Below are 25113 nucleotides of genomic sequence, written 5' to 3'. Positions count from 1 at the left end.
TTAAGAAAGTCATGGCAGTTTAAAGATTCTGGGATTACTGGTTCCACTACAGTATGACTGTTTGTCAGTCTGGCTACAGTGTTGAATAGAAACCGAGGGTTATTTTTGTTTATTTCTATTAAACAAGAGTAATATAATGTCTTGGCTTTAAAAAGAATTTGTTTATAGCTTAGCAAGCTACATTTCCAAGCCTTCAGAGATTGTTCCGATTTAGATTTACGCCACAGTCTTTCTAATTGCCGAGTTTTTTGTTTGAGAACACGGGTTTCAGAATTAAACCATGGAGCAACGCGCCTGGGTCGATTGGTTTTCAGCTGCAACGGAGCCACTACGTCAAGGGCAGATTTTAGTGAGTGCATAGCACTGTCAACAAACTGATCACTATTATCACCACTGGTCAATAAGCTCATTTCTGTGAGTTCACAAGATAATGCAGCAAATGCAGGCTGGATCAATTCTTTGTACCGAGCCACAGATTTTTCAGATAATGTCCGTATCAGCTGAATTTTATCTTTTTGAGCAGAGTAGTCTTCAGTCAAAACCTGAAAAGTAATCAAAAAATGGTCTGAGAGTATGGGGTTCTGAGGGAGAACATTTAGGTCACTGACCTCTATCCCATATGTTAAGACCAGATCCAGGGTGTGCTTGTGACTATGAGTGGATTCATCAACATTTTGAGTGAAACCGATACTATCTAATACTGCAATAAACGCATTACTCAAACTGTCACCAGAATCATCCACATGGATGTTAAAGTCACCTATTATAAGGATCTTGTTATGAGTCAATACTATATTGCTTAAAAACTCTGAGAACTCAGTTAAAAAGTCAGAGTAAGGACCAGGAGGTCGATACACAATAATTAATAGCACAGCCTTTTGATTCTTCCAATGTGGACAAGTAAGCGTTAGTATTAAGCTTTCAAAAGAGTTGAATTTAACATTAGTTTTGGATTTAAGAAGAAGGCTGGAGTGCGATATCACTGCCACACCTCCACCTCCACCTGTTGATCTCGCTGTTTGGAAATTAACATAGGTTGGAGGGGTACATTCATTGAGCCTCACATAGTCATCTTGCTGAAGCCAAGTTTCTGTTAGAGCAAGGAGATCAATGTTATTGTCACCGATAAGGTCATTAACTAACAGAGATTTAGTGGAGATTGCTCTAATGTTTAGTAGACCACATTTTATGTATTTCCTACTGGAAGAGTTATTCTGTCTCGTACAGGTGTTAAGCTTTTTACCCATTGACTTTTTTCTAATGCTTTGAGCACTATGGACAGACAGTCTCTGTTAGCCTAGGTAAACCTCCATGCTTGACTTGTAAAAATCCGGGAGCAGGATTAGTGACAGGATCAACAAGATCAACAGAGGAGCGTTCTACACGACTGCTCTGCGTCCGGGGCTCATAGCTGGATTGTCAATTTAGAGTACTAAGCCGATCAGCCATATTGTGAGCTAAAAGGGCTGCACCATCCAAAGTTGGGTGGATGCCGTCCCTGCGGATGAGCCCAGGCTTTCCCCAGAAGGTGCACCAGTTGTTTAGAAAAATAACTCCGTTTTCCTCACTCCATCTAGACAACCAGCGATTGAATGATGAAAGTCGGCTATACATTTCATCATTGACCAAATTGGGCAGGGGACCAGAGAATATTACAGCATCAGACATCGACTTAGCCAATTCACACACCGAGGCTACTTGTAATTTGAGCACCTCTGATTGTCTCCGCCGGGCATCATTACCGCCTGTGTGAATCACGACTCGACGGAATCTCCTACCTTCCTGTTTTAAAAGCCTAAGGTTCCCCTCGATGTCCCCCACTCTGGCCCCCGGGTAACACCTAACCTTCACCGCTGGCAGCTTCACGTCTCTAACTATAGAGCTGCCAATCACCAGCGTGTCCAGTTCAGCCGGCGTGTCGTCGCTGAGGGGAGAGAACCTATTGCAGACGTGAAGCGGTTCTTGGAGTGCTACGTGGCGGTGCTTAGCACTAGCCTTCCTCCGGACCGTCACAAACCGGTCCTGGTCTTGCCCCGGCTGCTCGGGACATGCTGCGGGGCTAGGCTTGCTAACACTCCTCTCACTGCGGGAGCGAGCTGCGAGCCCTGCCGCTACCTGGCTGTAGCTAGCGCTGCCCTGCCCCTCACATCTGCACAGCCGCTCCTCTAACTCGGTTACCCTGGCCTCCAGCGCTGTCAATACACTGCACTTTACGCAAACACCCCTATCGTCAACGGAGGCAGGGTTCTGACTCAACATACGGCGGTGTCCCATTAACGGATTGGACCAGTTACAATGCCTTACTGTCAGATGTAAGTGTTTTGTTGTTGTTGTTGTTGTTTTTTAACTATTTTTAATCAATGTAAATCCAATCAGAAATCTCTAACATAACATCCCTACTGGCACAAAAATTGGAGGGAAAATTATATCTATAACCATCCGTCACGTCCGTCGTGTTGCATCTTGGGTAATTTCAGTATGAGTAGTAAACCCACGATGTGTACTCAACATTTCTGGTGAATGCAGTATGCATCCGGGAACTTCTCGCTGACTCAAACCCGCATACTGCCAGTGTGAACGCACTGCATACTCAATCAGTCACAGTTTTTCACAATTGCTAAAACACATTTCTTGAAAGCTCCGTCCACTTTCTCAAAACCTTCAACACAAATCCAGAAATCCACACTGCATTCACAAAACCTCAGACGTTTCTGTCAAAATCAAACTAGCAGCTGAAAACCAGTTCTCCTGTCTTCCAAACCACACTGCGTTCAGATCTCACACACAGCAGGCAAAACCTGTTGACCTCGGATCGTTCATCAGACTCTACATGAAATCACTGAGGACACAGCAGCAGTCCTCACTCTGAAACCTGCTGGGTCATTTTCCCAACCCATTTCCTGGGTAGCCCCAGATTTTGTGCAGATTGAGTCACTTTTACCCAAAATGAGGTGAATCGTGTCGACCCAGCAGGGTGAGATGATGATTCTGTGGCTGAAGGGAAGAGAAGAATCTCTATTCTGTACATTCCTGCAGCTTCTTCTCCTTCTTGCATCTGGAGGCTTCTGGCAACAAACGCAGCAGAAAACCGGAGTCCTGTGTTCTCAGTGAGGACTACTGAAATGGCTCAGAGGGAAAAGACGTATGGCCTCCCTCTCCCTACAGACATGTGCGGCTCTGGCTAAGTTGGTAGAGTGGTTGTCCTGCAGTTGTGAGGTTGCTAGTTCAAATCTTTTCCTCTCCCTGTCAGTGAACTGCCCTGAGCCCCAGCTGGCCTCCAGTGGAGGGTTTGACAGCCTTGCAGGGCAGAGGGACCTTGTTGTGTGTGAATTCCGAGGGATTACGTTTTTAAAGTAACCTTCCCAGACCTGCTGATCAATCCTGACCCAGCATCAGGGTCGACTCTTCAGCCCAAACGGCTGCTGGGTAGAAATAACCCAGCTTTGGCTCGGTTCCTTCTGGACCCGGCGCTGGGTCAGCAGTGTCACCCAATCTGGGTTATTTTTACAGTAACCAGCAGTTTTAAGAGTGTGTAGTACACAGAAAATGTTTATTTTACGTATAGGGCTCGAAAGGATGACGTCAGCAGTGGCAAAAACTGCATTGCATTGTGGGCAATGCCGGCGGTGTGCGGTAACGTCTGTTTACGCCAGCTACAGGCAAGACGCTGCGCTCCTGTTGCTCTTTTAATTTTGTTTGGCGAGTTTCTACAAATACAAACATGGTGCAGTCGTGCTGTGTCATTAACTGCCACAGTCCTTCCCACGATCGCTCCAGTGAAAAAGAACGAAGGGATGACGTCTGTCTCATTCCCAACCTGGGAGCAGCGGCGGACCTCGGATATGAATGGCCCGGAGAGCAGCCGTCAGACGACCAAGCATGACCCGACAGAAGTAAACAGGAGCAAAAATGGACCGAAACAGAAAGGCGACGGACCGTACCGAGACCAGCTGGACCCGGTTCAGAACCCGGTTGGGCTCACTTACCGTTCCTGTTGCGGAAAAGGCTGCCTGGAAGTGAAACGTCCATCAAAGCGTCGCAGGAAAAAAAAAAGAAAATCATTGCAACAGCACAGCGCTACAGGCTGTCAGGGCACAAACTTCAGTCTGGATTCAGTGACGGCATTTTGTCTTGAAGACACAGAAACACTACAGCCAGACACACAAACACTACAGCCAGACACAGAAACACTACAGCCAGACACACAAACACTACAGCCAGACACACAAACACTACAGCCAGAAACACTACAGCCAGACACAGAAACACTACAGCCAGACACAGAAACACTACAGCCAGACACACAAACACTACAGCCAGACACACAAACACTACAGCCAGACACACAAACACTACAGCCAGAAACACTACAGCCAGACACAGAAACACTACAGCCAGACACAGAAACACTACAGCCAGACACAGAAACACTACAGCCAGACACAGAAACACTACAGCCAGACACACAAACACTACAGCCAGACACAGAAACACTACAGCCAGACACACAAACACTACAGCCAGACACACAAACACTACAGCCAGACACACAAACACTACAGCCAGACACACAAACACTACAGCCAGAAACACTACAGCCAGACACAGAAACACTACAGCCAGACACAGAAACACTACAGCCAGACACAGAAACACTACAGCCAGACACACAAACACTACAGCCAGACACAGAAACACTACAGCCAGACAGACTCACATCTTTGTGAGACTGCAAAGTTTTGTGACTTCGTTGTGTGGACCCGGTAGACTGCAAGGTGCACATTGTTTTCCTTCATTTTATTTGCAGTGTTATTTGTTTATGCACAATCTAACTTTATATAGTTGCAGTGATATTTGTTTGCACAAAGACTTTTGCACCTTATTAGAACTGTAACTGTAACTTTAACAGTGTCGTTGCTACACAAGGTTGGTAATAAACAGAAAAGACTTTGAAACAAGGAATGGTGACATTATTGCTGGGTAAACGGCGCAGTCTCCGAGGATTTCCCATTAAAATGAAGTTTCATAAATAGCTACTGAGCTATAATATTTAATTTCACCACAGTATTATTAACTTATTAGAGTAGAGGCTGGGTTTTGTCATCATATGAGCAGTAACAGCTGAGGAGGTTTACCTGTCCTGACAGAATGAAATGCTAAGGATAAATATTAGAATTAAGCAGAGGAAGAATGTTAGCCATCAACTTTATTTACAAAAAAACAGAAGTTGGTCACATATAATCCAGATAAACAAAAGCGGTTCATCTCACCATGGACCTAATTTCACCATTCATGTGTTTATAACGGACACACTGCTCATTCTCCACCATGTCCTTCTGTTGTGGAGCTTGATACACATCAGGTGTGTGAGCTGCAGGTGCAGCAGTTGCCTCCTTTTTCTCCGTTGGAATCTTTGGTAATCTGCAGCTTTCTCCTCCGTGTGTCCAGATGTGATGACAGGTTCAGTCTGGATGAGTTTCATTCACTTCATCAGCAGCTCTCCTGAAAAACACACACGAACATTATGACTTTTAACATGAGGTCAGTTACAGTGTACTGTCAAAGTCAGTCTCCTATGAGTGAGGACAGTTATGATATAAATTCAAAAGTAATCGATAAGGAAGTGGAGGAAAGAGACAGTGTTTGCTTTAACTGCCCTGAGGCTGTGTCCGTGGCTAACGCTAGCAACCAGCTAACACTGCTAACACCGCAACACGCCAGTAAAATAACAGAACTCACCATCTGAAGATGCCGTGAACAGTCCAACGTGTCGGTGGTGGCGGTGAATGTGATGTTTGGTCGTCTGACGGCTGCTCTCCGGGCCATTCGGCGTCTCTGTTAGCTCACATATCCGAGGTCCGCCGCTGCTTCCAGGTTGGGAATGAGACAGACGTCATCCCTTCGTTCTTTTTCACTGGAGCGATCGTGGGAAGGACTGTGGCAGTTAATGACACAGCACGACTGCACCATGTTTGTATTTGTAGAAACTCGCCAAACAAAATTAAAAGAGCAACACGAGCGCAGCGTCTTGCCTGTAGCTGGCGTAAACAGACGTTACCGCACACCGCCGGCATTGCCCACAATGCATTGCGAGATATCACGTGTCCTTTCGAGCCCTATTGTAAATGCATTTAGCAACAACAACAAAAAAAAAAAGCATCTAAGTCAAAGTGATTTCTAAATTCACTGTCACAACAAAAAATAAATCCAAAACAAACAGAACCAAAGCAGACTCCTGCAGGGTCCCGGTCCTGGAGGCTCAGTCTCAGCGTCTTGTCTCTGGGCTCTTGGTCTGATCACGTCATTAGAAACGTGTGTGTTCAGTTTGGAGCTGTTGTGTGTAACAGATGACAGCTGTGTTGGAGTTGTGTTCACATTTTGCTGCCAGTGATTACAATTTTGCAAAAATGTTGTGAAATGTGTTCAGTGACTGAGAATGTGTCTGAGGTTTTGCAAAAGGAGCAGATGGGTTTTGCACATTGAGCATCGGACCTGAACAGTGTTTAAGTTTTTGCCAAAAGAGTGTTTGATTCAAGAAACGAGTTCAGGCCCCTGAGAGTCTGGCTCAGGCAGTGGGGTTCAGTGTTTCAGCAATTGTGAAAAACTGTAAACAAGAATAACAACGTTCACAGGAAAATAGAAAAAACCACAATAAGCAGCTGGACCAGGGATTTACTAATCCATCAGATCGGTGCAGAATTTCTCCCTGAGAGTCTTTACAGCCTTTAAGTTTTCAATGTTAGCGAAGCATCTTATGCAGAGTTGGAGCTCTTCTAGAAAGTGGTTCCAGTTCGGTTTCTTCTCGGCCCATTTCATTCAGAGGATGTGGAATCTCCCCAGCAGTAGCATCAGCTGGTTAACAGGGCTGTTTCCTGATTCTGGTGGACGTTGGTGTTGAACAGAATGAGGATCTCCTGGAGGCGGACGGTTCCTTTGGTTCTATTTGACATAAAAACTGCAGCTTTAGTCCAGAAAGTTTGACTGAAGCTCCGCTGAGAGAAGAGCTGTTGGATTGTTTCATCTCCTTTGCACAGAAACAGCAGCTGTCGTCTGTGTTTAACTTCAATCTTTGCAACGTTTTTGTCTGGATAGACATGAAGGAGTTTAAAGGTCATTTCTTTGATTTTGTTCTTGATGCAGACCGTCTCTCCAGCCTCCAGGCCTGGCTCCAGGCTGTTCCCCCGGATCTGGAGCTCCAGCAGGAAGCTGCTGCCGCTCGCCCTGTGGGTCGAATGTTGTTTCTGATTAATTAGTTTGAGCATTTATTTATATCCATTCCATTTATTAATATCTGATTTTCAACTTTCTGAGTTTGTGGGTTGGATTTGGATTGTTTTTGACTGTCCTGCTTCCTGCTTCCTGTTTCCTGTTTCCTGCTTCCTGCTTCTGTTTTTTTGGCTTATCCATTTTATTTTTTTTTTTAAATTGAAAGAAAACAAACATACAAACTCTTGCAGGGGCAAACAGACAATCAAGAAAATAACACAAGCAAAAAGATAAGAACTAGAAGGGGAGGGGGACAATCCAACATGGCGCAAGAAAACCAACACAAGTTAACGTCAGTTAAATCTCCTCTGCTCTGCTCTGCTCTCAGATCAAGAGAAAACGGGACATATCAAGGATTTTTTTTGGGAACAGCACCTGACACTCTTTTCAGAGACAGAAAATAAAGGTTAACTGTTTTTTGAAATAATTAAAGGAGGTTTTTTGTTCTTCCATGTATTCCAGTATAAATGATATTTTGCCAGCAGATGAATGATGCTGACACCAGTAGATAAAGCCGTCTGGATACGTTCTGTGATCTAACATGTCAGAGAGACTCTGAACGTCACTGGACTTCAGGGAAATCCAGTTTGTAACGTCAGCCCAACATGTTCCGGGAGAGGACAGGGAAAACAGGTGTCCTAAAGATTCATTTCATCCGTCACAGAAAAGCACAGGGATTAACTTCAAAGCCAAATCTGTATTTTAAGAATTCTCCAACCAGGTAAATCTTGTGAATAATTTCAAAATGTGTTTCCTTCATCTTCGGGGGAATCGGCCGCTTCACAAAGCACTTCTGACCGAGTTTCCACATCATGGAATTGTGGCTGGATCTGTCTTTTATAATTACAAAACAGGATTGATCTGAATCTGTTTCATAAATCTGTTGTTAAATCCAGTTTCTTTTAGTTGACATCCTTGGACCGACGGCTCAGGCAGTGAAGGAGCCACGCTGGAATGCCGTGGTGTTCTGGATCAGGTGTATTCATGGGACTGGAACTGCTTTACAGACTTTAGTGAATTCTGACCTGAAACTATTCAAATTAAACTTGTTAGTAAAGATTTGAAAGTCAATAAAATGTCCTCCCTCATCCAACAAATCAGTCACAAGGCACAGGACCAAGGTACGTTTTATCAGTTTGATTTCCTGTTAAAATGACCCATAAAATGGGCCATTTTCTCATTTTTTCCCAAAAACGAAAAAACGAGAATTCAACTCGTTTTTTCGTTTTTCCGTTCTGACTGACAAAATGGATTTGCCACTCGTTTTTTCCTTTTTGACAGGTGGGTGGGGCTTAGCGCTGATTGGCTCATGTTTGCACCGTGCTCTTCAGAGTAAAAGTCTATCTTTACACGATTCTGTCAGACTGCAGCAGCTCCAGGCTCCCGTCAGGACTGGAATATCTCATCGTAGCTACGTATATTATCACGACGTACACATGATGACTCTGTGCTTTGCTGCTCTTTGCTTCTAATCGTTGGCCTCTGAACTGCATTTTTTCAACTCCTGACTTCATGAAAGCAGTTCCAAAAAATGACCAGCAGGATTCGCCCTGTATTGATCTCCTCATCTCCGTGTTCCGTGCTCAATGTCTTAATCAATCGAAATGTGAAAAAAATAAAAGTCATGCGGTTGTTTCTTAATCAAGCTCTCAGTGGACTGCAGCGTCAATCATCTGTGGTCAGTGGAGGCACACAGTGGAGTTCTGCAAGTTGTTGGACTGTTTTTATGTGTTGCAACGTAAATATCATAAATCCAGGACAACAGCTCGCTTCAATACACGTTTCAAATGGTACTTCTGCCAGAGAAGCATCATAATTCATTTCCACACATGACATGATGACTGAAACTGGAGCCATTACAGTCACAATGGTCTTATTGTTGTTATACAGTGTACAGTGAAATTGGATAGTTTCTCTTTTCCAGTTCAGGCACAACAAATAGAACAGTGTTTGGCCACACCTCCCTTCTTCTGGACTATAATAATAATAATAATGTATAAAGTGAGATGAACATCAGTCCTCTTTACCTGTGCTTGGGAATGGTCAGTATCCTTTCTGATGGTCGTCTCATGTCAGCAGTGTGAACCCGTGCTCTCAGAATGTTGGCATGCTGGGCAGATGGAGTCTTTCTAAACTGAAAGATTCAATCCCAAACTCTCCCCCTACTAATTTGCATGTGTTAGTTTATCTTTTGCATATTTTAAATCACATGAACATTCAATGAATCAATAAATTCAGTCTTTTCTCTAACTTCTTTGCGTGTCAGTTGCCTGCAAAAGGAGTTTAACATCAAACAGGAGTTACGGGGTTTGTCTGGAGTAAGTATGAAGAAACTGCCAAGAGCAGTCTGACACTTTGATGTATAACCAGTCAGGATGTTTCCAGTAGTGACAGCAGAGACAGGAAGCTGCAATGGCCTCAGTATACCCTACTGTGGTTATGCCATAATGGACTTTGAAGTAGAAGGTGTAAAAATTCCGGGGAAAGGTGTTGTTATTGTCAAGGATGATTGCTCCACCCACTGCTCATTGGGATGAATGTGATTGGTGCATGTTGGGATGCTGTTTTTAAACAGGGAAAGCCAGCTCTCTCCCCTCAGAAATGGAAGCCATGGCGGGAAGCGTTTGCGGTGTGCCGGAGGACCATCGTAACCACACCAGAAGATGGGTTCTTGGGCTTTGTCCGCCCTGCGAGTCGACAACAGGTTCACGTACCACCAAGGACTGAAATGATTGTGTGGGGCCGCACTTGCGTGGGGCCAAGCAGCCCTGACTTCCCAGCGGTATTGGAGGCTATGCCTGGAACAGAAGCATGGGGAGTAGCAAGGACCTTATCGGTTGTGCGAAGTGGGAGGGTCCCTGTTCGTATTTGCAACCCCCATGTATATCCAGTCACCATAGATTGCTACCAGAAGCTGGGCCAGTTGTACCGCGTGGAAGACGTGGATGTCCAGGGGTCCCAAGACCTGAGCTTGACTTTGGGCCCGGATGATGTCGTGGAGGTGGGAATGGTGGACACCCAGAGCCCCCACCACAAAGAGTGCACTGAAGAAGTGAGTAAGCCTGCTGACTGTCATCATTTAACGCCACAGCAGCAGCTGGAGCTCAGAGCTCTGCTACAGCGGTGGGAGAAGGTTTTTGCTGCGGATGAAGAGGATTTTGGACGCACCGACTTGGTGCAACATCGCATTCACACTGGGGATGCTCCTCCCATCAAAGAAAGGTATCGACCCTTGCCCCCATCTATGTACAAAGAGATAAAGACCCTGCTTGCAGATATGCTCGACAAAGGTGTTGTCCGTGAGAGCTGCAGTCCTTGGGCCGCACCAATTGTCCTCGTCAGGAAGAAGGATGGCAGCTGGAGATTCTGCGTGGACTACAGGAAACCTAATTCGGTCACACAGAAAGATGCATTCCCACTTCCACGGATCGAAGAGACACTGACTAGTCTGACCAGAGCAGAATGGTTTTCCACATTAGACCTTGCTAGTGGGTACTGGCAAGTTGAGATGGACCCCAGAGACCGTGAAAAGACAGCTTTCACCACGCCTGTTGGACTGTTTGAGTTTGAGCGGATGCCTTTTGGGCTCTGCAATGCACCTGCTACTTTCCAGCGGTTGATGCAGCAGTGTTTGAGCGGTCAAATAACTGAGTCTCTCTTGGTGTACCTTGATGATGTGATCATTTATTCACCTGACCTCTCCTCCCACTTACAGCATCTGGAGGAGGTGTTCCAAAGATTTTGGCAACATGGACTTAAGCTCAGGATGGATAAGTGCAAACTGTTTCAACACGAGGTGAAGTTTCTGGGCCATGTGGTTGACAAGGCTGGGGTAAGACCAGACCCAGACAAAATCTGTGCCGTGTTAGATTGGCCTGCACCTGCAACTGTACATGAGGTCCGAGCCTTTCTTGGCTTAGCAGGTTATTATAGACGATTTGTACCGAACTTTGCTATAATTGCCCGGCCACTGAATAGCCTGTTGAGCGGCGTGCCCGTTAAGAAAAACTCGCAGATTCGGATCCAGTGGTCTCCAGAATGTCAGGCTGCTTTTGAACGATTAAAGTCGGCCTTGACCCAGCCACCTGTCTTGGCCTATGCAGACTTCACTAAACCTTTTGTTGTTTACACAGACGCCAGCAACCAAGGCCTTGGTGCTGTTTTGGCACAAGTGCAGGACAACCAGGAGCGTGTAATCGCATACGCCAGTCGGAGCTCACACCCAACAGAGAGAAACACCACACACCACAACATCAAGCTTTATTAGAATCATCTGGACATTTTGAGTTAGAAAGAAACAAACTGACTGGAGCAACACGTTGAGACAGAGACGGGGATGGGGACAGCCAGGGACGGTCAGGGACACGGGGGGACGGTCAGGGACAGGGCGGCAGGTTGAGACAGGGCTGGGTCTGGAACTTCCCGTCCTCTGGAGGATCTCCACAGTCGATCAGCGGTCTCCCAAAGAAGGCGAAGTTCTGCTGCCTGAAGACACACACACACACACACACACACACACACACACACACACACACACACCCACCATCAGCGGTGGCTGCGGATTGGTTGCCGTGGAGACGCTGCGGTCCAACCTGTACTTGCTGTAGTCCGGCTCGCAGACTCTCTGCCGGACCCTCCGAGCCGACCCACAATTCCTCTGGCAGAAACCCCAAGATCCCCAGGAGGCCCAGCGGCCCGGCACTGCGGCAACGCAACGCAACACACAGCAACGCAACACAACAGCAGCACAACACACAGCAACGCAACGCAACAGCAGCACAACACACAGCAATGCAACACACAGCAACGCAACACACAGCAACGCAATACAACAACACAACCACACACAGCAACGCAACGCAACAGCAGCACAACGCACAGCAATGCAACGCAACAGCAACACAACACACAGCAACTCAACGCAACAACACAACCACACACAGCAACGCAACACAACACACAACAACGCAACAACACAACAACACACAGCAACGCAACAACACACAGCAACACAACAACAGACAGCAATGCAACAACACAACAACACACAGCAACGCAACGCAACAGCAGCACAACACACAGCAATGCAACACACAGCAACGCAACACACAGCAACGCAATACAACAACACAACCACACACAGCAACGCAACGCAACAGCAGCACAACGCACAGCAATGCAACGCAACAGCAACACAACACACAGCAACTCAACGCAACAACACAACCACACACAGCAACGCAACACAACACACAACAACGCAACAACACAACAACACACAGCAACGCAACAGCACACAGCAACACAACAACAGACAGCAATGAAACAACACAACAACACACAGCAACGCAACGCAACAACACAACAACACACAGCAATACAATACACAACAACACAACAGCAACGCAACACACAGCAACGCAACACACAGCAACACAACACACAGCAACACAACACACAACAACGCAACAGCACAACAACACACAGCAACACAACACACAACAACACAACGGCAATGCAACACACAACAACATAACACAAAAACACAACAAGACACAGCAACACAACAGCAACTCAACACAAGACACAGCACAACACCACACAACAAACAAGATACAACACAAAGAAAAACAACGCACAGAAACAACACGCGACAACAGGAAGATAAAACACGCAGTGACACACAACACACAGACACAGCACACGACAACACACGAGAGAAAAAACACGACAACACAGAAACAACACAGAATCAACACAACTACACAATCACAGTTATAGATTCATGTGCTGCACCTGCGTCGGCCATATTGGATGGGTATACAGGTCAGCAGGTTAGAGGTGCAGTCTGTGTTTCAGGGTCAGAGGTCAGGTTGTGGTCTGGGCTCTGGGGTTGGAGGTCAATGTGTCTGTGTTCTGGGGTCAGAGGTCAGGGTGTCTGTGTTCTGGGGTCAGAGGTCAGGGTGTCTGTGTTCTGGGGTCAGAGGTCAGGGTGTCTGTGTTCTGAGGTCAGAGGTCAGGCTGGACTCACCCAGGCAGCCCTGGACGTCGTAGCAGTGGCGCCGGTCCTGCAGGTCCCCGCTGCAGATGGCGCCGCCGTGGTCCCGGTGGAGACAGAAGCGCTCCCGGGTCTGGCGTCCGAACTCCGTCCTGCAGGTGATCTTGCGGTACGGGTTGTGGCAGTCCCCCCAGGGGGTCCAGTCGCTCCAGACCCCGTCCACTGCAACGCAGGACGCACCCTGAGGCGTCTCTCCCCAGCCCGTCCCCGTCCCCCCCCGCCCCCCCGGGTCCAGCGGTACCTGGACAGTGGACGTCCGTCAGACAGACGCGGGTCCGGCGGTCTTCCCCGGGACACGGGCGGCCGCCGTGTTTGGGGGCGGGGCTATCGCACCGCCGGACGGACGCCTGAAGCCCCGCCCCACAGGTGACGGGACAGGGAGAGAACTCCGACCAGGACCCCCAGGCCCCGTCCACCGGGCAGGGGGGCAGCTGGACGCAGTCCTCCCGCTGACTGTCGTCGCCGTGGCAACCTCCGCCCGGCGGGTTGGCGGAGGGGGCGGGGTTAGTGCAGGAGCGGCGGCGGATCCTCACCGAGGCGCCGGCGTCCGGAACGCAGGGAGACGAGCACTCGGTCCAGACGGTCCATCCAGACCAGAACCCGTCCACTGAGACACAGAGACAGTGTGTGTGTGTGTGTGTGTGTGTGTGTGTGTTACAGCCCAGCTCAAGGGCATTGCATTGCATTGTTGCATTGCTGTTGCTGTTGCGTTGCTGTGTCTGGTTGTGCTGTTGCGTTGTGTTGCTGTGTGTTGTTGCGCTGCATTGCTGTGTGTTGCGTTGCGTTGCTGTGTGTTGTGTTGCTGTTGCGTTGTGTTGCTGTGTGTTGTTGCGTTGCATTGCTGTGTTGCGTTGCGTTGCTGTGTGTTGTGTTGCTGTTGCGTTGCGTTGCTGTGTCCGGTTGTGATATTGCGTTGCGTTGCTGTGTGTTGTGTTGCTGTTGTGTTGCGTTGCTGTGTCTGGTTGTGTTGTTGCGTTGCGTTGCTGTGTGTTGTTGCGTTGCGTTGCTGTGTGTTGGGTTGCGTTGCCGCAGTGCCGGGCCGCTGGGCCTCCTGGGGATCTTGGGGTTTCTGCCAGAGGAATTGTGGGTCGGCTCGGAGGGTCCGGCAGAGAGTCTGCGAGCCGGACTACAGCAAGTACAGGTCGGACCGCAGCGTCTCCACGGCAACCAACCTGCAGCCACCGCTGATGGTGTGTGTGTGTGTGTGTGTGTGTGTGTGTGTGTGTGTTCTTGTATTTCTATCCTTGTCGGGGCCAAATGTCCCCACAAGGATAGCAAAACGTGGAACGACGTGCCTTGTGGGGACCTTTTTCCGGTCCTAAGTAGGAGAAACAGTGTTTTCTTGACCATGTTGTTGTTACTGAAAAAAGTAAAAGTGCAAAAACATTTCTTTAGGGTTAGGCTTTGTTGTGGTGTGGGTTAGGGTTAGGGTAAGGGTCAGGGTTAGGGGCTAGACATGAATGGGAGTCAATGGACGGTCCCCACAAGGATAGAAATACAAGACTGTGTGTGTGTGTGTGTGTGTGTGTGTGAGCGTGTTTGTGTGTGTGTGTGTGTGTGTGTGTTACCTGGACAGGGACTCTCACACACGCTGGTCTGGCTGCTCTGTCCCTCGCAGTACCGGCCGCCATGTTTCGGAGTGGGACTGTCGCACTTCCTGTTGGACAGCTGAAGCCCCGCCCCACAGGTGACGGAACACGGGCCCGGTGGAGACCACGCCCCCCAGTGGCCGTCCACTGCAGGAACAGCCAATCAGAGCGCAGGTCGGTCTCCCCGTCCTTCGTGGCGACGGGTCAGGGACCGTCCAACTCACCGGGACAGTTCGGGAGCTCGCTGCAGTCCTGCAGCTCCGAGTCGTCTCCAGGGCAACGGTTACCGGGGACCGGCGTGTCGGTGGATGGGGCGGGGTCGGAGCAGGACCGCCGGCGCTGTCTGGTGGGGACGGGGACACCGCGGCGCCGGTCATCAATACAGGAAGCAGAACAGCTGGACCAACCGGACCAAAGGGACCATCCACCATGAACTGGGAGACAGACGGAGCAGGACCGACAGGAGGGGACAGATGGATGAGGACAGATGGAGGAGGACAGATGGAGGAGGACAGATGGAGGAGGACAGATGGAGGAGGGCAGACAGGAGGGACTTGTTGATTTTAAAATAGAACTGGAGAAGGTCCAACAGAACCGTCACCCTGGATCCGGGCCCTGCTGGGCTCAGCCTGAAGGGGCGACGGGGTCCATAAGACCACCTGGAACCAGGACACCCTAGGTCAGAGGTCAATGATCGACTTTGTTGTCGTGTCATCTGACCTCTGACCTCGTGTTTTGGACACTCAGGTGAAGAGAGGAGCAGAGCTGTGGACCGATCTCCACCTGGTGGTGAGTTGGATTCGCTGGCGGAGGAGGAACCGGACAGACTTGGCAGACCCAAACCAGTTGTGAGGGTCTGCTGGGACCGTCTGGTGGAACCCTCTGTCAGCAGGGTTTTCAACTCCCACCTCCGGGAGAGCTTCTCTCAGGTCCCGAGGAGGCTGGGGTCATGGAGTCCAGTGGACCGTTCTCCATGTTCTCCACCTCCATTGTGGAAGCAGCTGCCCGGAGCTGTGGTCTCCAGGTCTCCGGTGCCTGTCGTGGCGGAACCCCGAACCCGGTGGTGGAGACAGGAAGTAAGGGCTGCCGTCCAGCTGAAGAAGGAGTCCTATCGAGCCCTGGTGGCTCATGGGACTCCAGAAGCAGCTGACGGGAACCAGCAGGCCAAGAGAACTGCAGCCCGAGTGGCTGTGGAGGCAAAAACTCGGGTCTGGGAGGAGTTCAGGAGGCCATGGAGGAGGACTACCGGTCTGGCAAACCGTCCAGCGTCTCAGGAGCGGACAGCAGGTCTCCACTAGCTGTCTCCAGTGGAGGACGGGAGCTGCTGTCCTCCTTTGTTGTTGGCTCCATCGATCTGGAGAGATCATGGGGGGTGGTGCCGTGGGTTTTCAGTCAGGGAGCTGCAGCGCCGGGCGTGACTGCAGAGGCCGATACGGGATCCGCAGATCCTGCTCCGCCGCTGCAGATGAGCTCCTCGCAGTGTGGTGGGATGTCTGCGGAGTGTCCTCTCCCCCCAGCGGGTATCTCTTCTCTCCTCTGCTGTTCTGAGGACATCCTGGGTGGAGGTCCGCCAATCAGAACGTTCGGACGCGGCTGACTCCAGGTCAGAGGGGTTGGAGCCTCCAGCTTTGAGGTGATGCTGGCAGACGTCCTTGAACCTGAGAGCTGGGCGTCGCTTTGACCTGTTTCCAGCAGCCAGTTCCCCGACAGCAGGTCTTTTGGGATGCGGCCGTTGTTCATTCGGGTGACGTGGCCAAGCCATCGCGGTGGAGGAGGAGCTGCCGTCCTCCACTGGGGACATCATAGGACGGTGGAAGGAAGACTTCCAGGACCTCCTCAATCCCGTCGCCACGTCTGCCTGGAGGAAGCAGAGGCTGAGGTCTCAGAGGTGGACTGAGGTCTAAGGTCTTACAGCTGGACTCGTCCATCACCCAAGCTGAAGTCAACTGGGTCAGCTCCTGGGTCTCAAGGCACCGGGTGTTGATGAGGTTCTCCCAGAGTCCCTTCAGTCTCTGAATGTGAGACTGTCTTGGTTGACTCATCTCTGCAACATCGTGTGGCAGTCGGGGACGGAACCTCTGGACTGGCAGACCGGGGAGGTGGTCCCCCTTTTTAAAAAGGGGGACCCGAGGGTTGGTCCAGCTATGGGGGGGAGGTTCACACTCCTCAGCCTCCCTGGGAAAGTCTGTTCCAGGTCCTGGAGAGGAGGATTCCACCGATAGGTGAACCTCAGATCCAGGAGGAACAATGTGGTTTTGGTCCTGGTCCTGGTCCTGGAACCCTGGACCAGCTCGAGACCCTCCATAGGGGGTCCAGGGTTCGTGGGAGTTCGCCCGACCAGTCCACATGTGTTTTGTGGACTTGGAGAAGGCGTTGGACAGATGTTAACGAGCTCATCCGGACAGATGTTAACAAGCTCACCTGGACAGATGTTAACGAGCTCATCCGGACAGACGTTAACGAGCTCACGTAGACAGATGTTAACGAGCTCATCCGGACAGATGTTAACAAGCTCACCTGGACAGATGTTAACGAGCTTATCCAGACAGATGTTAACGAGCTCATCTGGACAGATGTTAACAAGCTCACCTGGACAGATGTTAACGAGCTCATCCGGACAGACGTTAACAAGCTCATCCGGACAGACGTTAACAAGCTCATCCGGACAGACGTTAACAAGCTCACCTGGACAGATGTTAACGAGCTCATCTGGACAGATGTTAGCGAGCTCACCTGGACAGATGTTAACGAGCTCATCTGGACAGATGTTAGCGAGCTCACCTGGAAAGATGTTAACGAGCTCACCTGGACAGATGTGAATGAGCTCACCTGGACAGGCGCTGGTCACCTCACAGGCTTGTGTCTCTTCTGAAGGACCACTGCAGGACGAGAGACACTCAGGACTACTGGAGCAGACTCTCTCTCTCTTCCGGAGGCCGAGTCCTCCACAGGTGACGGAGCAGTGAGACCAGTCCGTCCACGGCCTCCACCCGGCTGAGAACCAGAGACAGCGGTCCAGCACGGACTGGGTATGTGTGTGTGTGTGTGTGTGTGTGTGTGTGTGTATACCGTCGCAGCAGGTTCCGCTGCACGGCTCGGTCTGCAGTCGGTCGTTCTCGCACTCTGATTGGTTGATGCTGAAACACTTCATGCGGCGCTGTCTCACTCCGTCCCCACAGAGGACATTACAGGGAGACCAGGAGGACCAGGGGCTCCAGACAGAAGGGCTGGACACACACACACACACACACATACACACGCGCAAACACACACACACACACACACACAAACACACACACACCAGTGACACTTTCACATATGAGCAATTTCAGTCTGTGTATGTGTGTGTGTGTGTGTGTGTGTGTGTGTGTGTGTGTGTGTGTGTGTGTGTGTGTGTGGACTGACCCACAGAACTGACACACTCCGTCTGTTGCTAGGTAACCGTACGCCGGGTTCTGACAGCAGCTGTCTTTGCCGACCTCTCCCAGCTCCTCGTCACACACACCTGAGGTCACGTTAAAGTGTGCGAAACACCGCACACCATCTGGACACGCACACACACACGCGGTTTCCTGTTTCAGAGGGACCAGAGGCGTGACGGAGCGAGATGTGGATCAGGACCAGACTCACCTGAACGCCGCACAGGAACCAGAACCAGAACCAGAACCAGGACCGGGACCGGGACCAGAACCTTCAGCAGCCCCCGAGTCTCCATATTCACTCAGACTTCAGTCTGCGTTTCCACTGGCGAGTGTGTGTGTGTCTGTGTGTGTGTGTGTGAGGCAATGCTGGGCTTTTTCAGGTTCATGAACTTTACAGGAAGTCTGATGTTTATACACACACACACACGCACACACGTACGCACGCACGCACACACAAAGTCCTAACTCTGACCCAGACCCTAAACCTGACCTCAGCCTGGCTCTAAATCCAGTCTTCATCTCATAAAGTTCTGTCAGAAAGTGAAGACCTGCTAAATGTCTTCAGTCTGTTGGTTTAAAACTCATTCTGGTCTCACTGTTCACTATGTACAAGAACACACACACACACACACACACACACACACACACACACACACACACACACACACACACACAGACAGACACAGACACAGACACAGACACAGACACACACAGACACAGACACAGACACACACACACACACACACGCACACACACACACACACACGCACACACACACACACACACACACACACACACACACGCACACACACACACACACACACACACACACACACGCACACACACACACACACAGACACACACACACACACACACAGAGGAATCAATTAAATAAACAGCCGTCAATGAAACACACACACACACACACGCACGCACACACACACACACAGACACACACGCACACACACACACACACAAACACACACAGGCACAGACACACACACACACACAGGCACACACACACACACACACACGTTCTGCCTTTGCTGAACCTGAGCTGCAGTCAGTCCACAAGCCCCGCCTTCTTTCTGCGCAGTGTGTGTGTGTGTGTGTTTTGTGTTGTTTGTGTGTCCTGTTGTTCCATTTGCATCTGATACAGAAGGAGCCAGAGGTCAAATGACAGCCGACGCCACTCTAGTGCAATATTATATTTATTTCTTACAGTGAATTTTGGTTGCCATACAAGAAGTCGGTGTGGTGTCAGGGGTCGGGGGTCGGGGGTCGGGGGTCGGTTACAGGGAAACTTGTCTCTCTTTTCGTTTCGGTTAATTAATTCGACTCTAAAATGATCGAGCAGCACAAAATTACAGCAACATAGAAAACAGGAACATTTTCCCACAATCCCCCGAAACGCCTTAGAATCTATGAAAGGCTGAAGAGGCTCCGCCCACGAAGAACTGAAAGAGAAGGAACAGAAAGAAACGGAGGGATGGAGGACGGCAGCCGGGGGGGGGGGGGCACAGCAGGCGGAGCTCTGCTGCTCCTGCTGGACTCACAGGAAGGGGGGGGTCTGAGGGGGTCTGGGTGGTCTGAAGGGGTCTGCAGGGGTCTGGAGGGGTCTGAGGACAGGTCTGAGGGGATGTGGGGGGTGGGGGGTGAGGGGGGGTCTGGAGCGCACAGGGCAGAGCGTCCGGCTTCCTCCACCCAGTTGCAGCTCACACTGTGCCAGAGCTGACAGAACCTTCTAGAACCTCTAGAACGTCAACAACGCCAGTCTTAATCTCTTCCTGTGGAAACGTCCTGTCGGCTCCCAGGAACACGTTTCTGTTCCTCACTTTTCTCTATGACATTAGACGCGTGTGTCTTCATCCACTTTTAAATCAAACTCCGTCCGGGTGTCAGCTGGTATCGGGTTTTCAGTTCCGTCTGTCTGAAGTTCACATTTAAACTACACTGATTTGTGCTTTTCTACATTTCTACATTCTGCTCTATTTCTTTTCTCGGTGCTGCTGCAGCTCTGCAGCGCCCCCTGCGGGACAAATAAAGGACTTTCAGTTTCAATTCGATTTAATATAACGCTCTAGAACCCTCTAGAATGCCACGCTCGGTTTGGCTTGGCTCGGCTCGGCTCAGCTTGATTCGGTTCGGCTCAGTTCGGATCAGCTCGGTTCGGTTCGGATCAGCTCGGCTCAGCTCGATTCGGTTCGGCTCAGTTCGGTTCGGTTTGGTTCGGATCAGCTCGGCTCAGCTCGATTCGGTTCGGCTCAGTTCGGATCAGCTCGGTTCGGTTTGGATCAGCTCGGCTCAGCTCGATTCGGTTCGCGCTCAGTTCGGCTCAGTTTGGATCGGCTCGGTTCGGCTCAGGATCCACTCAGTTTTGTTGTTTCCACAGACCTATGTTTCTAATGAAACCCGTTTCCATGGCGACGCTCTGGTTGGAACCCGGTGCAGTTCTCCTGCGGGGCCAGCGGGCGGCGCCGCAGAGAACAAACCACCAGGAGAACGCTGCGTTTCCATGACAACGGTGTGAAGGGCTTCAGGAGGGCGGAGGTGGGGGGGTGGGGGTGGAGATGTTTAAGGCATTCTCTACAGGGCGGGGTGGGGGCAGGGCCGGGGGCGGGGCCGGGGCACATCAGGTCAGGTCCGACTACTATAGCTCCGCCTCCATAGAACGTATTTCATAGCTATACATAGAATCCCAGCATCCATCTGCTAAACTCTTATTTACACGATTCGTCCGAGCAGCTCCAGACCGAGACCCGGCAGAACCCCTCCACCCGGGTCCACCCGGGTCCGGTCCCGGACTGGAGCTGCAGGAAGAGGAGAACCCTCCGTCTGGACTCCAGCTCTGGTCCTGAACCACGGCGTCAGGACTGGAACCATTAGCTTTAGCATTAGCATTAGATTTAGCATTAATCCAGTGGTCTCCAGTGAAGATCGACTGTTACTATTCTATTAAACTCCAGATCGCTGCAGGAGGGGCGCTTCGATGAGCTAACTCAGAGACAGCAACAGTGGTTAGCATTAGCCTCATTAGCATTAGCCTGTGTCTGCAGTTAGCGCTGCTGAGGCTGAAAAGGGACTAAAGAGTGAATCAAGTAATCCGTTCATCGGGGAGGTCATCCTGCAGAGTGCCTCGGACTCTGTTTGGGGATTTTTCTCCACATTTCGTATTTCTTAATGGAATAAACAATAAAATTCCTCGTTGCGCCACAAGGCGGCGCAGTGAGCTGCTGCTAGCATCCAGACCGGAGGAAGTTCAGAGGTCAGACTTGCTTCCTGGTTTTTCCTGCAGACCTGCGACAGACCTCTCCTGGACCCGGACCGTGGGATTCGCGGTCCTGGTCCAGTCCGCAGTCCCGGCTCACGTTTCTGGACCCAGAATCCACCGAGCTCTGGTCTGAGGCAGTTAGCTCCAGTTAGCATGGCGCTAACTGGCCTGATATACGACTCTCTTCTCTTAGTGTAGAAAACGTTCAGGTAGTCACTTCGCGAAATAAAAATATCTCTTCTCTGTGAAAACAGTTTTTACTCTCGATATAATCTACATGTTCGACTTTGTAAATATTCCACTGCTAACAACTTTAGCGTATTTAAAATGGTGAAAAGCTAAACGAAGGGGAAACAAGGTTCTGAGGGGATTTTAACACTCAAACAGTCTGGGAACATTGCGGGTTCCGGGTTCTCCTGCTTTTCTGGATCACTCATGTCAGACTCCATTAGCGTAGCTTAGCATAGCGACTGCGAGCTGTCGGTATTAGCGTGGTTCTCTCATCCTCTCCCTCTGGTTCTTCTGAGAACATGAAATGAGTTCCTGAGTTTGATCTTCCTTCGTTCATGCTAACGGTGAGCTACGTCCCGCTAGCTAAAGGAGAACCACGTTCTTTATGATCTGGGAAGGGAAGGTGAGCTTCTGGAGTTAGCATCTCATGTTAGTGCTAACACCAGCAAAAGTTAGCATCTGATGTTGGCTCTAGCACCAGAAAAAGTTAGCATCTGATGTTAGCTCTATAGCCAGCAAAATTTAGCATCTGATGTTAGCTCTAATGCTAGCAAAACTTAGCATCTCATGTTAGCGCTAATGCAGGCAAAAGTTAACAGATGCTAACAGATGCTTACAGATGGTAACATGCTAACAGATGGTAGAACATGCTAATAGATGCTAACAGATACTAACAGATGGTAGCAGATGCTAATATATGCTAACAGATACTAACAGATGGTAGCGGATGGTAACATGCTAACAGATGCTAAGAGACGGTAACAGATGCTAATGGATGTTAACAGATATGAACAGATGGTAGCGGATGGTAACATGCTAACAGAGGGTAGCAGATACTAATAGATACTAAGAGGTGGTAGCAGATGCTAACAGATGCTAACTGATATAGCGGATGCTAACAGATGCTAGTGCTGCTCTCGCTGTGCGATCGGGGCGTATCGGGTACTGATGGGTGAAAATGCGGCGAAAGATAAAAATTATTGCGATTCGTACAAATCTGCTCTGCTTTAGCTCCTGAAAGCTAACGGAGTGATCCCGAAAAAAAGCCTGAGGGGAGATTTCCCACAATGCCTGTTTCCTGGAAACCATGTGATTCTCTCATCTTCTACCACTTTACACACGGGTGCCGGACTAGCATTAGCATTAGCATTAGATTTCATACGTGAGGTGGAAGAGGGTCCGACTAAAGTAACAGTTCTAGTTCTCTACTCTGTGAGGAGGAAGTGAGGCCACACACACGCGCAAACACACACACACACACACACACACACACACACACTTGTCTGGCGCTCGGCAGCGCCTCCTCTGGCAGACAGCCGGTGTCACACTCTGAAGGCAATCACAACAATGGGAATGTATGTGTGTTTGTGCGTGTGTGTGCTCAGGGTGTGCAGTGTGTGTGTGTGTGTGTGTGTGTGTGTGTGTGTGTGTGTGTGCTCAGGGTGTGCAGTGTGTGTGTGTGTGTGTGTGTGTGCGCGTGTGTTTCAGTTCAAACACGTCAGCTAAGGTTCTTATTTTGACACAAACAGGTGAAAAAGAAAAAAAGAGAAACCAACAAAAAAAAGAAAAATGGAATCTATCTGTTTTTTTATCTCCGCCGTCGGGATTCGAACTCCGGTGGAAATCTAGTGAAGAAATATTCTCTGAACAAATCTAGCAAAGATAGAAAAGGAGCGACGACCAGCTCAGCTGGTGTGTGGCGTCTGGAAAAAGTCTTCAGTGTTCCGGAGGAAGAGGAGGCGGAGGAGGAAGAGGAGCGACGTCACGTTCCACCAGCATCCTCACAATCTCCCAGGATCCTCTGGGAGTTAGGGGGCGGGGCCTATCTGTCCTGCAGCAGCTTGAGGGCGCGCTCGATGTTCATGCGGTGGCCCACCCGGGTGACGCCCAGGTCGATGAGGTCGTCCTTCTGCAGCGACGGCAGGTGCGCGCCCTCGATCTCGTTGTCCAGGAAGGCGTGGCGGTGCTCGCCCAGGTGCAGGCTGTCCAGCCAGTCCGCCACGTCGTGCTTGCTCCACAGCTCCACCGGCTTGGCGGCGAACGGCTTGCCGGACGCCGCCACCGCCTGCATCAGCGTGAGCGGCGAGGGCGAGCGGGAGCCGGCGCCGCCGCCGCTGCCGCACGAGGAGCTCAGGCTGTAGCCGCCGCCGCCGCCCAGGGGCGGCGTGGGCAGGCCGAACACGTCCGACAGGGCAGGGGACGCCGGGGGGGGCAGCGAGGAGCAGGCGGAGTCCGGCGGGCTGCAGGGGAGCGTCTGGGATGGCAGGCTGCCGGGCGGCGTGGAGGGTGGGGCCACCGCCGCCGCCGCGGGGCGCATTCCTGAGTCATCAGTGGGAGGTCTGAGGAGAGAGAGAGGGGTTCTGGTTATTGATTCTGAGTTTTAATCTGATTACTACATTACATTACGTTACCCCCCCCCCCCCCTCGCGGTTGCTAGCCTAGCAGACCTGCCTGTTTGTCAACCTCAGGAACTCATATCTGATTGGCTCTGGGACCAGGAAGTAGTGCCCATTTAGCCCCGCCCACCACAGCTCTACCTCCCACATCTCTCAGACTGAATGAACTACGGTTCTATGAATCCCTACTGACCGCCAGAGGCGGTGCTTAAAGCTCTGGAATGTTCCCTTTGCGCAGTTCGAGCATACCAACAACGTCACTCGTGGCCCCTGGGTGACCCAGGAACTGTAGAAGTTCGGGATTTTGATCCAGGATCAGCTCCTACAGAATCTTCTCGCGTGACCACGAGGATTCCGAGTGACAGAGGCGGAGCTTGAAGCACTGGAATGACGAATGCCAACTTGGTCACGAGGAATCAGAGAGCACCTCCCCGAGACGCCTCTGCAGGGCCCAGGACCACCCGCAGAGCATGCGGAGGCACAACGGCCAGCCTGTAGGACCTGGAGAAGGCGCCAGGTGTCGTCCAGATGCCGACAGTACATCGCTCATCCAGGGGCGCCCCCTACAGGGCGATCCATGACGTGGACACCGCCCTGGTGGAGCGGCAATGCACACCCTCGGGCAGAGGCCGGCCTGCAGCCTGATAGAAATGGTGAACAGTGTCCACCACCCAGTGGGACGGCGCCGCTGGAGAGAGCAGAGCCCTACTTGGGCCTCCGTAGACCAGCTTCCAGAGCTCTAAAGCCAGGTTTCCACTTGCACGATTCTGTGGCACGCATTGGCACGAATCGAGTCGCAAACTACTGGTAAAGTGGCGTGAAGTGTGCGTAAACCCGTCGTGACTGAGTGCCATGTCGGGATGAGAATTTTGAAATATTC

General features: G+C 50.6%; 2 protein-coding genes across 2 annotated transcripts in view; both read right to left on the bottom strand.

Annotated features, from left to right (window-relative positions):
- Positions 1–11642: 11642 nt before the first annotated feature.
- Positions 11643–18577, bottom strand: LOC115389394 (properdin-like; the record flags this gene model as incomplete). Its single annotated transcript, XM_030092856.1, has 10 exons — positions 11643–11751; positions 11859–11967; positions 13298–13486; positions 13566–13931; positions 14893–15060; positions 15138–15347; positions 17743–17907; positions 17983–18140; positions 18319–18457; positions 18544–18577. Coding segments are annotated over 10 exons (1647 nt in total), but the record flags the coding sequence as incomplete, so codon positions are not given.
- A 953-nt stretch (positions 18578–19530) lies between these two features.
- Positions 19531–25113, bottom strand: part of shank2b (SH3 and multiple ankyrin repeat domains 2b) — a 327734-nt gene continuing 322151 nt past the window's right edge. Inside the window, exon 25 of the mRNA XM_030115634.1 lies at positions 19531–24176. Coding sequence (XP_029971494.1) covers positions 23660–24176 — 517 coding nt within the window. The 3' untranslated portion in view covers positions 19531–23659. The remainder of the gene's footprint in view (positions 24177–25113) is intronic.

The sequence above is a fragment of the Salarias fasciatus genome, chromosome 1 (assembly GCF_902148845.1).
Source record: "Salarias fasciatus chromosome 1, fSalaFa1.1, whole genome shotgun sequence".
NCBI lineage: Eukaryota > Metazoa > Chordata > Actinopteri > Blenniiformes > Blenniidae > Salarias > Salarias fasciatus.
Note: the sequence above shows the minus strand (reverse complement) of the source record. Positions and strands in the feature narration are given on the sequence as shown.